General features: G+C 38.1%; 1 protein-coding gene across 3 annotated transcripts in view; it reads left to right on the forward strand.

Annotated features, from left to right (window-relative positions):
* MACROD2 (MACRO domain containing 2) overlaps positions 1–14,159 on the forward strand; it is a 1,947,520-nt gene that overhangs the window by 419,545 nt on the left and 1,513,816 nt on the right. For all 3 annotated transcript variants that reach the window (XM_014535040.1, XM_014535041.1, XM_014535042.1), the window contains exon 4: positions 9,330–9,359. In XM_014535040.1, the coding sequence (XP_014390526.1) occupies positions 9,330–9,359 (30 nt within the window). The remainder of the gene's footprint in view (positions 1–9,329; positions 9,360–14,159) is intronic.

The following is a 14,159-nucleotide window of genomic DNA, read 5'->3' on the forward strand; positions in this document are numbered from 1 at the left end:
GGCCAGCAGGGGAGGGCAGTTGTGGGTGATCAGGCCAGCAGGGGAGGGCAGTTGTGGGTGATAAGGCCAGCAGGGGAGGGCAGTTGGGGGTGACCAGGCCAGCAGGGGAGGGCAGTTAGGGGTGATCAGGCCTACAGGGGAGGGCAGTTAGGGGCAACCAGGCCTGCACTGGAGGGCAGTTAGGGGTGACCAGGCCTGCAGAGGAGGGCAGTTGGGGGCGACCAGGCCTGCAGTTGGGGGCGATCGGGCCAGCAGGGGAGCAGTTAGGCATCAGTCAGGCTGGCGGGGAGTGGTTAGGGGGTGATCAGGCTGGCAGGCAGAAGTGGTTGGGAGCCAGCAGTCCCAGATTGTGAGAGGGATGTCCGACTGCCAGTTTACAGGGAGTGAACCAGGGAAATAAAATCCTTGAACTAATTCTCAGTCTCCCACCAAGTCCTGCCAGGGCTCCCCATTGACTGAACCCAAGCAGAGCCAGGGGGTAAGAGGACACATTGATGTCATCTGTAGAGATCATTTTGGGAAGAGAACAGGGGGAGGTATAGAGAGTAGTCTTGAGTAGTAAACAGAAGCTGTCTCACATAAAATATCCAGCGTACTTTTGAAACTAAATAATCAAAATAACCCAGAAGGGGGGAAAACTGTTATAGTATGCAAAATATTGACATCTATTTTCTTTATGGGCTTATAGAATTATTGTTTTACTTGACCTAAACCCAGAATTTTAAAGAAATTGAACATGGCCTTGTTTCTAACTCTCTTTTGTGCGTAAGTCCTGGTTTCTTTCCAAAACTCTGATGAGGTTATAGCACAGGGCATCTTAGAGTGAGAGCAGAGGACTGTAGTTCTCTAAGATGAGCATGGCCCTGTCCCCAAAAACTGATTGTTCTGAATGCTTGTATTAGTGGTGGTTTTCAATTCTAGCTTCAGTGCCAGAAGTAGCACTATAATCAAGGTCCTGCACAGGGAGCTGACAATCACTGAGCTTCAGCATGTGCCAGGCACCATGAAGTGCATTCATACAGGTTATCACCCTTTTTCCTCTCAGCAAACCTATACCATGACCATTACATTACCAAATTACCAATAAAGAAACAGAGAACTGCCCTAGCAGGGCATGTCCTCAGTTGCAGGCTTGATCCCCGGGCCTGATCTAGAATCAGACAATAAATGTGACCTTCTAACATCAATGTTTCTCTCTATATATACCTTCCACTCTCTCTAAAAATCAATGGAAAAATATCGTCAGGTGAGAATTTTTAAAAAAAAGAAACAGAAAATCCAAGAGATTTCTCAAGGAAGATGATAGAGTGTGGAATTTGACCTAGATCTGTTTGGCTCCCTCCTGGCACAGTCTCACTTGGCTATAAAATTGTGAAGAAGAAACTGTATTATTATAGCTCTTTTACTTGTCCCAGAAATATGACATTCCTTTTCCCATCTCTCTCATTTCCCTCCTTTCCATTCAGTGATTCCTCTCTGTCTATACCTGTGCATGGTACTGTTGAACCAACAAACATGGCCTCTGCCTCCATGGATTTCACAGTTTAATAAGTGTTCTCAGGGTAACAGGCATGCACTTCCTTTAACCCCCATCCTTTATCTTTGAGGTTCTTTGCCTCAGTCTTCTCATCTATTTGCTATGACTGAGAATTCCTCTTTTGTCTTATTTGTTTTAAAGTGCAATCCTATATAATAAAGAGATAATATGCAAATTGACCATCATGCCCTCGCACAAGATGGCCACCCCCATGTGGTCACAAGATGGCCGCCACAAGATGGCCAGCAGGGGAAGGCAGTTGTGGGTGATCAGGCCAGCAGGGGAGGGCAGTTGTGGGTGATCAGGCCAGCAGGGTTAATTTGCATATACTCACTGATTAGCCAATGAAAAGGGTAGCGGTCGTACGCCAATTACCATGTTTCTCTTTTATTAGTGTAGATATATGACCTTGATTAGAGCAGTTGCCTTTATTCAAGGACAGAATCAGCTCAAGGTAAGCTTACAGGGAGTGAACCAGGGAAATAAAATCCTTGAACTAATTCTCAGTCTCCCACCAAGTCCTGCCAGGGCTCCCCATTGACTGAACCCAAGCAGAGCCAGGGGGTAAGAGGACACATTGATGTCATCTGTAGAGATCATTTTGGGAAGAGAACAGGGGGAGGTATAGAGAGTAGTCTTGAGTAGTAAACAGAAGCTGTCTCACATAAAATATCCAGCGTACTTTTGAAACTAAATAATCAAAATAACCCAGAAGGGGGGAAAACTGTTATAGTATGCAAAATATTGACATCTATTTTCTTTATGGGCTTATAGAATTATTGTTTTACTTGACCTAAACCCAGAATTTTAAAGAAATTGAACATGGCCTTGTTTCTAACTCTCTTTTGTGCGTAAGTCCTGGTTTCTTTCCAAAACTCTGATGAGGTTATAGCACAGGGCATCTTAGAGTGAGAGCAGAGGACTGTAGTTCTCTAAGATGAGCATGGCCCTGTCCCCAAAAACTGATTGTTCTGAATGCTTGTATTAGTGGTGGTTTTCAATTCTAGCTTCAGTGCCAGAAGTAGCACTATAATCAAGGTCCTGCACAGGGAGCTGACAATCACTGAGCTTCAGCATGTGCCAGGCACCATGAAGTGCATTCATAGTGTGCAGACGGCTGAAGGACAAACACCCCCCCCCCAGTGCACGAATTTTGTGCACCGGGCCTCTAGTCTAAAATAAACCTTTTTTAAAAGCTCACTTGGTGTTTCATTATTGGAGAGAAATAGAGATTCTATAATATTATAAGAAAGATGAACTAAGAACATTATACAAAACAGGTTTGTGTTTTTTTTTTCAAAGGTACTGTCTGGTTTTATTGAAATAAATTAGTTTCCCCAAGAAGTGTGTAAATGAGGGTGCATGTTCAGGCTTATGTTTTCATCAGGCTAAAGTGTATCATATTCCCTCCCATAAGCACATCTTCCATTTTTCAAATGGGGAATTGGTTTGTATTCAAAACCTTTCTTGTCCAAAGTACATTAAAACTGCTGTTCAAGTGTCTTGTATCATTACAACCACAAAGCTAATATACATTTGAACTCATTTTTTCCCTATGTAGACACACTTGTTCAATCTTTAAAAAGCTCCAGATTGGGTTACTTAAGTAATCCCGTTTGTAATGGAGCCAGTGTTATCATCACAATTACAGCTGATTCAGAGCACAGTGTGAGGAAGGCTGCTTGGTACACAGAAGCTGTGCTGATTCTCCACATGCTTCACTCATCGCGTTGCATTATGGAGCTTGGAACTTCCAGTGCTTTGGTTCACCCTTTAAAAATCAGATCAGGTGACCTTCATGCATGTGTATTCTGTTACCATTTTTATATGTGATTCTGCAATTTGAATATTTTCTGGTGGGTTCTTCTCCTGGGTCTGATCCGAGACAAGTTATCTAACACCTTTGTAAAAAGAAGGAGTTGGACAAAAATAAGTGTTTTTCCTCCCATGTTGCAGTATTCCTAGAAGCCACTGAGCACCCAGAATTCTAGCCAGTAAAGCCAGATTGACAAAGCAGGGCAGCTCTAGCTCCTCCCTCATACTTCAACCCTGTTTTGTTCTTGTTCTATTTGCTAATACTGCCAAGTAAGTTTCACAATTTCTGATGCCTTTTCACCTATTTATCAACAGTAGGGCTCGGTGTATTCTATTTTTGGCTTCGTAGTGGGTAACAGCTTACACAAACCACACAGACTCTCAAATAATCAACAGTTCCTTTGAATTCTGCAGAAAGTACAAAATGTAAAGTATCGATCATGTGTTTATGCCTGGTTTCTACGAATGAGATGGTTAAGCTTATTCTTCATTTTCTCTGTCAGCTTCAAAGCAGGAAATTATAGCTTTGCCCCAAAGCTCATGCATTCTGTTAATTTTGTTCAGAAGGTGTGAATCTAGTAAAGCACAAACTGTGACCAAGTCCATGGTTGTATTTGTCTGTGTAGACTCAATTTCCACAGCTGCCAGCTGAGATGGTTGCTCCCTGTACAAAATGGTTCTATAGTTATGCACGTGCTTGGGGTTTTCATTTTAACAGATTTTTTAGCACTTCCTACTTTGAGTTTCAAAGTGTAGAGAAAATAACGTGTGCCATTCTAAAGGGTGATATTTCGGCTTTTTTTTTTTAATCTTTTACGATAGATGGCATGTGAATGACATGGTGTTTTCACTGGAGCTCCAGGGGAATTTTTTGCCCACAATCATTCTGACATCCCATGCCCTCTATTATAATAAGAAAGCAGCATAAACAAACTCAACTAGCTGGTCAGGAACCTGTTCGGGTGAAAGCAATTATAATTTATTTTATAATGACGAAAAGCAAACAAAACCCTGCACAAATAGTTTTAATCAATGTTTAAAGACTAGTTTCCCAGGCTGCTGCTTGTTTGCCAGACAGCATTGGGTGGGGGTAGAAATGGAGTAGGAAAACAAATAATTACTGTAGAGATAACAGAAATCACTGGGTAAGTGGAAAAAAAAATAGTTCCAAACACTTATCAGGCCAAGTTACCTGACATTTTTTCACAGACTGGATAACTTTAGACTCATAAAGGGCAGGCATTATTAGGTACGTGAAGTACAATGCTGGCACAGTGGTTCTCAACCTGTGGGTCGCGACCCCTTTGGCGGTCGAACGACCCTTTCACAGGGGTCGCCTAAGACCATCCTGCATATCAGATATTTACATTACAATTCATAACAGTAGCAACGTTACAGTTATGAAGTAGCAATGAAAATAATTTTATGGTTGGGTCACAACATGAGGAACTGTATTTAAAGGGCCAGAAGGTTGAGAACCACTGGGTTAGCAGGTTTGTTTTTTAAGATTACTGAATAGAATTTCATTGTGTCAAGGTCAATCAATGCAAGAGAAGACATCTGATCCAGTGATCCCTAATACATGGCATGTGTGCTGCCATTTGTATTCTCCCTGTCCCCCTCTGCCTGTGACCAGCATAATTAATTGATCATCGTTCTCTGAGCATAGGTTTAGCATCAGAATATTTCTCAAATCAGAGGAATAGTCTCTTCGAATTAATGATTTAGAATCTTTTTGAAACCTGTTTGCTACCCCTGATAGATTCTGATTTTCCTGACGAAAGAAGATAAGATGGTTGACTTTGACTTGCCTACATCATCTACCTATTTAGTGACTGAGGCAGAAGTAAAGCCGAGATTACCTGACTCTTTGTTCAGTACCTTTTTCATTACCCTATACAGACTAAAAAGGGTTTTAGATCATAGGAGGTAAAGGGCTGTCATGGTTGTATGAAAAATTATAGTTTTGTTTTGCTTTTCTCATAATGTTATGTCATATATTTTATCTAGGAACTTCCGGGAATAGATTACTTATAGTAAAGTAATTTTATTTTTCATGATTTGATCCACAATTTTATTATAGTTATATCCGTAAAAAGATGCATTCACCCCCACACAGAGAGGTCATTTAAGAGATTTTGTTTTAGGAAGAAGGTAATCTAATAGTCTATTTGTACTTTGAGACCAACATAAAATAATGACACTATTGGCATCGCCAAGATCACTTTTTATTTAGGCTAATAATTTCAAGAACAGGATTTCTATATTGCATTCAGTTTTTTATAATTTTAAAATGAATATTAACACATGGAAATTTGAAAATTTTAATTAAAAATTTCAAAACAGTTCATATGGAAAAAACAATTTCTTATAAACTTTAAAAATTAACCACTTGCTTAGGGTATTGTAAATAAATTCTCTATACTTACCATTTTGAAATCAGATTTAGGTAACCTTTTCTCCCATTTTATGTTCAGTTTTGTCTTTGTTTTATAGACAGTGAAACTGTTTATCTCATTTGAATTGCTATTTGGGAGGAGCAAAAAGTGCAATACACAGAGTCACTAACTTATAAAGGCTCATTTAATTCCTCATCGAGTCAGTCTTTGAGACAAGCAATGTAGCATGATTTTTTCCTCCACCTACTCTAGTAATGGAAGGGGCATTTTATTTAGGAAAATATGAATGCAGGTAGTGTTGTTAGTAAACATGCAAAAAGAAGATCATTTAGAATCTTATTTCAGAAGCAGTGGCATCATGCTCATAAACTTCAAGCAAGTTTTCTTTGTTCCCTTTTTCCTTTTCCTCTTCTGTGAAACTCTAGGGATATCTTGAGGCATATCCAAAATTTTCTCTAGCAAGGGACTTAGAGATATAAGTATATTTCATACTTTCTTAATCAAATAAACTTTGAGTTTCTTAAATAGCTTTTAATTTTATGGGAAGAAAAAGGGCCACAGTTAGCTCTTTTTATACATTTTAGTAAACAAGTACCTCTTATATGTCAATAAAGAAATTGAACTCAACCTATGAATTATCTCATTATTAGAGAACTAGAGGCCCAGTGCATGAAATTCATGCACTCAGGGGGGTCCCTCAGCCCAGCCTGTGCCCTCTCGCAGTCTGGGAGCCCTCAGGGAATGTCCAACTAATGGCTTAGGCCCATTCCCCTAAGCTGTCAGTTGGACATCCTTAGTGCTGCTGCAGAGGCGAGAGAGGCTCCTTCCACCACCGCTGCGCTCACCAGCGATGAGCCCAGCTTCTGTCTGAGTGGTGCTCCCCCTGTGGGAGCACACTGACCACCAGGGGGCAACTCCTGCATTGAGCATCTGCCCCCTGGCGATCAGTGTGCATCGTAGCGACAGGTCATTCTGCCATTTGGTTGATTTGCATATTAGCCTTTTATTATATAGGATATGTATTGAGAGTTCATCAGATGCAGGCCAGCTTACTTTTAGGGCTTCCTATCTAATTGGGATATACCACAATTTATTGGAGATAATTAAGTAGAAATTAAATGATTATTTTTAGACACACAGAGTCATTTTAACTTTTGTAAGAAGAAGAAATAATTAATTCACCAGGCCAATAAGTGTTGAGGATCAGTTATATTGTGTATAGCATGCTTTGTGAAGGTAAAGTAATTTTAGAAATCTTAATAAAGGTTCACTTTTTTATTTGCCTACTTTTATGTCACTTTTATTGAAGACAATTACCTTGATGTTTTTGCTAATAAAGTAAACATTAAATATTTTTTTTAGAGAACAGAAATTGATAAAATAGACTTAAACTTGATGGATTCTTCAGAAATTTTTTTATCCTGATTTCAGTTATTAGAATTGCTTTAAATATATTTAAGCATCTTAGGTTAAGATTCTATTACCTGAATGATAATGTACTTGAAATTAAGTAGAATGCCACACTTTTATAAAATATTTCTGTGTTGATGTTAAAATGTGACCAGATAGGCTCATCTAAACATGAGCACACATCTGACACAAATTGACTTGATGGTTGTCCAGGCTGGGATTTTAGTTCCTACACCTACTCCCACTCATCCACCCACATCTATTGGACAAGTGCCTGAGTAAACAGATGGGCCTTCTGCTATGCTCTCAAAACAGGCAGCCTCCACCTTTATTGAGAAAAACATGGGGTGCAAGTAAGCTATATTGTGTTATTGTGCTTCTGGGCATGATCATTTGAGTGAAAAGCTACTATTCATTACTGTTATAGTTTGCTGTTGGAAATACCTTTTTTCTTTATGAATGAAAATGTGAAACTTGGAGGATGACAGATGGAGTTTCAGGGATCTGGAAAACCTATAGATAGGGAAGCAGTTCTTAGTCAAATAGGAAAAGAAAAAAATGAGCAGGAGTGTGAAATGCCATGCAGTTTTATAAAAGCCTGTAGCTAAGATTTTAGAAAATGTTTGAATTAGCCAAGAGACATAGGTTGATCATGAAATTTCCCCATGTACTCAGGGCTGTGAGACCAAAATAGAATTCACATCTTTCCTAGTGTCCCTTCAACAAGTTACTAGTTTAATAGTTACAAAGTTTAATTTGGGGTAGGACATTAAGTGCTGGCTGCCATCTCTATAAATACTACTCGCTTTCTCACTGTGTGTGCAGAGGTTTGGAGACCCGAGGTGATAGGGTGGCAGAAGAATTTATGACATCAGAAGTGAGTTTTCTTTATGTTAATAATGGTACTGCTAGTCCATGTTTGTGACTAAAGCACTGAGAGTAAGGCAAGAGCAACAATTAGATGACCCTGTACTTGATTTGATATGCTCATACTGAATATTGAGAAAATCTTCAAAGGCATTTGCTCTCCAGGCATTTTCTCATGATATTCTCTTTAGTGTTGCAATAGTTAACAAGCCATCACATATTTAACCTCATCGAAATAAGTATATGTGCATTTGCTCTTAAAAGGATCCATTTTTTTTTTTATTTCTGGAATCATTAATACTCTGATATTTGCTTCTCTTAATTGTGGCAATACATGGTCCTAAGGACAACACACTAAATTCAAGTTAAAGACCTCCTACACCTCTTTCTAAATGCTTTCTTTAATCTTTTGGTAGCTCAGAATTCTCCACAAAGACAGGGAGCCTGGTTGCCATATACTTTCTTTATATAGCTACGGGATTTCTTTTCTTTCTTTCTTTTTTAATGGCATGAGATAATGCCTATGATACATAAAACTTTATGGACTAAAGGTCAGTGCAATGTATAACTTCTGTTTTCTGGCTATTATAATGACTAGATAAACATAGACATAAGGTTGCTTAATACTTCAACAGAAACCTGCCATGGAACTTCCTGAAAATTTGACCTCTTGAAAGAATTCTAAATGGAATTGTCTTATATTTTGCTTATTATTTTGCTTCTCTAAATATGTGTGCTAGAATAATGGATAACTGGGTAAGATATGTCACAGCATTACTTTACAAAAATGATTAAAATTTATTTCTTTTTTTCCAATAAAAAGTTAATGATAAAAGTAACAAATCTGTTATTATTAAGAGTTTTACTACGAAGTGTCTTGAGATAGCTTTATTTGATTTTGTTTAATTTAATTAAAATTATTATTCTTTCTTGTTACATTGTTCTTTGAAATCATTGAAATTGTCTAAGTAACATTGTTCTTTCTCTACTTGATAAAATAGAGAACCCAGAAGATTAATTTAGATAAAGAATGAAAAATAAAAGGATCACATTATGTGCTTCACTTTATTAGAAGGAACTACATTATAAAAACAGTTATTTGAAGAGAAAAAAGAGATAAAAATAGCAAAGCATTTCAATTTTCATACCATTATGAAGCAGTTATAAAGGCTGTCTTTAAACAAAAGTATGTGTATTTATAAGAGATATGATCATTATTAACTTTTTATTAAACCAACTGGCCTATTATATTTTTATATATTATTTAATGTCTTTCTTCTGTTTTGTTTTCTTTTAAACAGCAAACGCCAGTCTCCTTGGAGGAGGAGGTGGTAAGTCCTGAACATCACTTAAAATATATTTTTATTTCTATACCAACCACAGATGTTATGTAAGTTCTGTGATACTTTAAAGAAAATTAATTTAGCTATAATCATCAACCACAAAAATGATAATTTTCTAGAAAATAAATTATAATGGAAATATCTGACTTCAAAATATGTGGAATAGTGTTTTTCTTCTTGTCAAACATTGTATTTATACCTTTGGCATAAGCTGTAACAGCTATAAGCTATTGGGATGAACACACATATAGCAGATGACAGAGTCACGTTGAATACATTTGGGGAGCTGTGGCTTTGGGGATTTTTTTCATCATAATGACTATAAAAATTATGACTCTGTAGCCTGAGAGCTTAATATATCAGCCAGTTATTGATGTGAATATTAAAAAAGAAATTAGTATTGGCACTTTGCTTTTTCTTTTAGCCTATTTAAAGGAGAAAGAGATCTAAAGGAGATTAGGAAGAGAGAGATTTCTGTACTGAAAATTTATTTTTGATACTATGATCTTATGCCTATTTATTATTTTTATGTCTAGAAAATAAAAATATTTCTAGATTTATTTATTCCTTGAAAGATGAAAGCTCTCCTAGCCCAGCCTATATAATATAGTAGGAGAGGGCCCATTTTTTTAAAATAGGTTTTTATTGATTTCAGAGAGGGAGGGAGAGGGAGAGAGAGATAGAAACATCAATGATGAGAAAGAATCATTGATAGGCTGCCTCATGCACGCCCCCTACTGGGGATCGAGCCCACAACCCAGGTATGTGCCCTTGACTGGAATCAAACCCGGGACCCTTCAGTCCACCGGCTGACGCTCTATCCACTGAGCCAAAATGAGGGTCCTTTTTATTTAAGACCCAGATAGACATAGATAGGTTTGTTTTCTCTCTCATTCTTTTTCCCTTTCCCTCTTGCTCTCTCTTTTCATGTATATGGTAGAAGAAAATAATTGTACAGAGCGTTAGGCTTCTAAAAAATTGCCTGGCTTTTATCAGGAGGTTTCAGTGCAATTCTATTTAGCAATTGCATTTTTAAGTATCATTTATATATGAGAATTAATAGATTTTCAAAAACAGAATCTTGGAAATAGAAACAACAGAAAACAGTTTAAACTGCAAAATGTTCTTCATATTATCAGGTCAGTGAATATTCTATAGCAGAATATTTCTTTTCTTCTTCCATAAATTATTTTAGAAAATAGAAATCTACAGAATTTCTAATTTTAATTTATTTTGTATGCTTGGTAATTAGAGGGTAATCTTTTCTTATTAGTTGGATTCCCCGTAAATTTTTATCTCTGGGTCTCGTTAGGTAAACATTATTAAAATAAATTTACATTAGTACTGATTTTCTTGCAATATATTATTATTTCAACAAATTTGACTAAATAGAATAAAGGAAAGTTAAAATTGAGTCTCTATAAACAAATTCATCAAGTTAAACAACAGACACATTAGCTAGACAATTAACCCTTTGTACGTCATAAGCCTCTATAGACACAAGGATGGTTTCCGTTTTGGACACGTGACAGTTAACTGGTTAATTTATTGTTCTTGGCTATTTTTATAACCTAGCTTGACTGTTTGATTATATTAGTTAAAATGACTTTATTTGCACATAGTAGAAAAATACAAAATAATAGTTGCTTATAGGAGATAGAAGTATATTTCTATCTCATGTGAAGGTAGCATAGATGTATACTAGAAAGGTTGTGGTAATTTCATAATATAACCACGCTATTACTTTTCTGTTTCTCCTTCCTAGTGCAGGGAAGTCAGGGTCCCTGATGACCAGGGAAGCTCTAGCTATCATACATTTGGGGGTTAGGAGGAGTAAGAAGGCCAAAAAATAAAAAAGGTGGCTCCCAAAAGATGAGTCAGGTTTTCAAAGCAGGTTTCCCTAAAGTCTCACATTGTCCTTGAACTTGATTAAATGTTTAATGGATACATGCAGTTTTGTTCAAAAAAGCAATGTGTTTATTAGATAGAGAAAGAGAGAGAGGGAGAGAGAGAATTCTGTTTTCTAAGGAGGTAGGGCAGAGTGGAGGTTTTGGTAGGTAACTAGTAATCCCTGCTATAGTGGGAAGGCAGGGAATTGTTCAGGAAGTCTTGTCAACGTGCTTTGTTTTAATATATGTGTACATAGTTGGTGTTTATAGAATTAATTCTAGTGACTGGGCCTGTATTTCCTCTAACCTGTATGAAAAAATATAATATGAATTTTTAGCAGTGGCAAGACATTCAGGAATAGGCAAACTCAGTTTTCTGTTTACTGTTCTATGGGGCATAAATGTATGATTGATTTTGCTAAATGTAATTATTGCCATACTTCCTAATTTCTAAAGTCTAAAATTAGCAAGTTAGCATGATTATAAAGGTAAATTACAAATATTTAAGGTGGCTGCAATTTCTTCCATTAAAGTAGGTCATGACAGGTTTAAATTCATTTATGCACTTCCAGAGATGTTAAGATTGCTCTAAAGTATGTCTGATTTTTGGAAGGCTGTATTTAAAAATTAAATTTAAGTATATTTTTAGTCTTCTTATACTGATTTTTTGGCCTTCTGATTCTATGACAAATATTTTTAATCCTGTCAGTGATATTTATAAAGTAAAACCTAATAATCAACCAATAAGGAGCAATTAAATTGATGTACTACTGTTAGATTTAATCAAGGATTCTTTTTATTGACTTGAATTAATATCCCTTTAAAAGTCTCTGAAAGGACTACTTTTTTGATTGACTAAACAATTTGATACCACATAAAAATAATAATGGTACATTAAGTACTATTTTCTCAGGTCTTCAGGAGGGCTTTTCTCTAAAACTGTACAAGTAGTGCTTGAAATTTAGACAAAATTAGTGCGTACAAAAATGTATTTCCCATAAAATCTTAGCATTTTGTTGTTTTTTTTTAAAAATATTTTTAGCCTTCTTACACTATATCCGAGTGCTATAACCAAGAAGAGAGTTCTCCTAAAAGGAGATTTTTAAAAGTGGTCACAATTAGTCCTCTTAGCTCTGATTTTAAAGCGAGATAATCCCTACAGTGGTATAAATTTTCATCTGTAGGTCAAAGACCACTCTTTCCAGGAACTCAGTGTCTCTGACTATAGTCTTTGTAATGAACACAGGCGTGGCGGTCACAACCACCCAGTCATTTCAGATGAAACCTTTGGTGAAATGGATCATCTCTGTTTATATTTTCCAGATCTGTTAAAGGCAGATACATATGCTAATTTTTTAAATGTGTGACTGGTCTATAGTGACTGGATTCTCCCCTTCAGGAAGCCTTTACATTACCTATGTAATGGTAGAATGTCAAAATCTTAGAATTTCTATTAATTTTTTTTTCCTGTGAAAAGCTTTATTGTTTCATTTGGTCTAATGCATGGGAGAGGGCTTCCGGGTGGTTAAAAGAATGACTAGTAGTTTCAGGGGGGGCTCAGGTAAAAGCCAGACACCAGGGGAATACACAGGGGCCTTTCAAAGGCCTCTGGGCTCCAAAGGCTCCTAGTCGTGATACTCGCCCAGCCCAGCCTGGGGGCCGGCAGCCTGCAGAGGTGAGTCAGGTGTCGCCCATCTTCTTCATGAGTCAGGTGTCGCCCATCTTCTTGATGAGTTTCACCTCCTCACCCAGGAAGTGGTTCTCAGGAAGTCACAGAGCTGAGGGTCTGCACAGGTAGAACCCAGGGCCTGCAGCTCCAAAAGGGACTGCGTCAGGTTCCTCTCCACGGCCAGGGCGGCTTCCATGGCATCCTGAGTGTCACCCCACTCATCTTGGGGAGGCTTCAGCACGTCCCGGAAGAGAATGCGGCCACCGCGCTTGTTTTGCAACTTTAAGAGATGCTCAGCGCCCTCGTGCTTCTCCGCCAACTCGCAGAACAAGTGGCCCTTGCCCTCCAGAGTCACATCATCGCAGTGGAAATAGAAGCCCAGAGAGAGGTAGGTGTAGGGGGCCCACAGATGCAGTTGGCCAGGCGGTTGACTGCAGCCTCCACCTTGGTGGAATAATTCTGACGAATTCGGGAGCTCATGGTTGTTTGGCAATAAGGAGTTAAGGTAGGAAAAATACCAGTGCATTGGCTGGTCTCAGAGGTGGTTCTGAAGGTGGTGACTGGATAAGACGCAGGAGAGTGGCCGTAGGCTGGTAGAGGGGCATCCCTAGGTCTGTTCGGTCCAAACACTGTTGAAGCAAGAGACAGATCCTGGGCTGCCGAGGGCACTATTTCTATTAATTTTTTATAAACTTTCCATCACAGCTACCAGTAGTACCTATATACACTGAGTGGCCAGGTTATTATGGCCACCTGACGTTTGTAGGCAAATTAGCTATAATTTCTCGCTAAAGTTGCTAGAGGGCCAGATCATTATAAATAGGGAAGCAGGTTGTTTACCACGACAGTAGAAGTGATTTTTTTCTGAAGATATGGGTAAACAACGCAATAACAGCCTTTGAATGTGGGATATATTTGAACGTGAGTGGCCAGATTATTATGACCACCTGATGTTTGTAGGAAAATTAGCCGTACACTGCATTGTATGGGATATGGAAGCCGAAGGCCTGTTCGAACACCTTTGCTGTCTGCAGTTACCAAGATAAAACATCTCCAATTCGCACAGGAACACAAGGATTGGACAGTCAAGCATTGGAGAAAAGTCATGTGGTCTGATGAATCACGTTTCCAGTTGCATCATGCAGATGGCAGAGTGAGAATGTGGCAGAAACAGCATGAAAGCATGCACCCCACATGCATGAGTACAACCCTTCAAGCTGGTGGAGGCAG

Source organism: Myotis brandtii, unplaced genomic scaffold (assembly GCF_000412655.1).
Source record: "Myotis brandtii unplaced genomic scaffold, ASM41265v1 scaffold137, whole genome shotgun sequence".
NCBI lineage: Eukaryota > Metazoa > Chordata > Mammalia > Chiroptera > Vespertilionidae > Myotis > Myotis brandtii.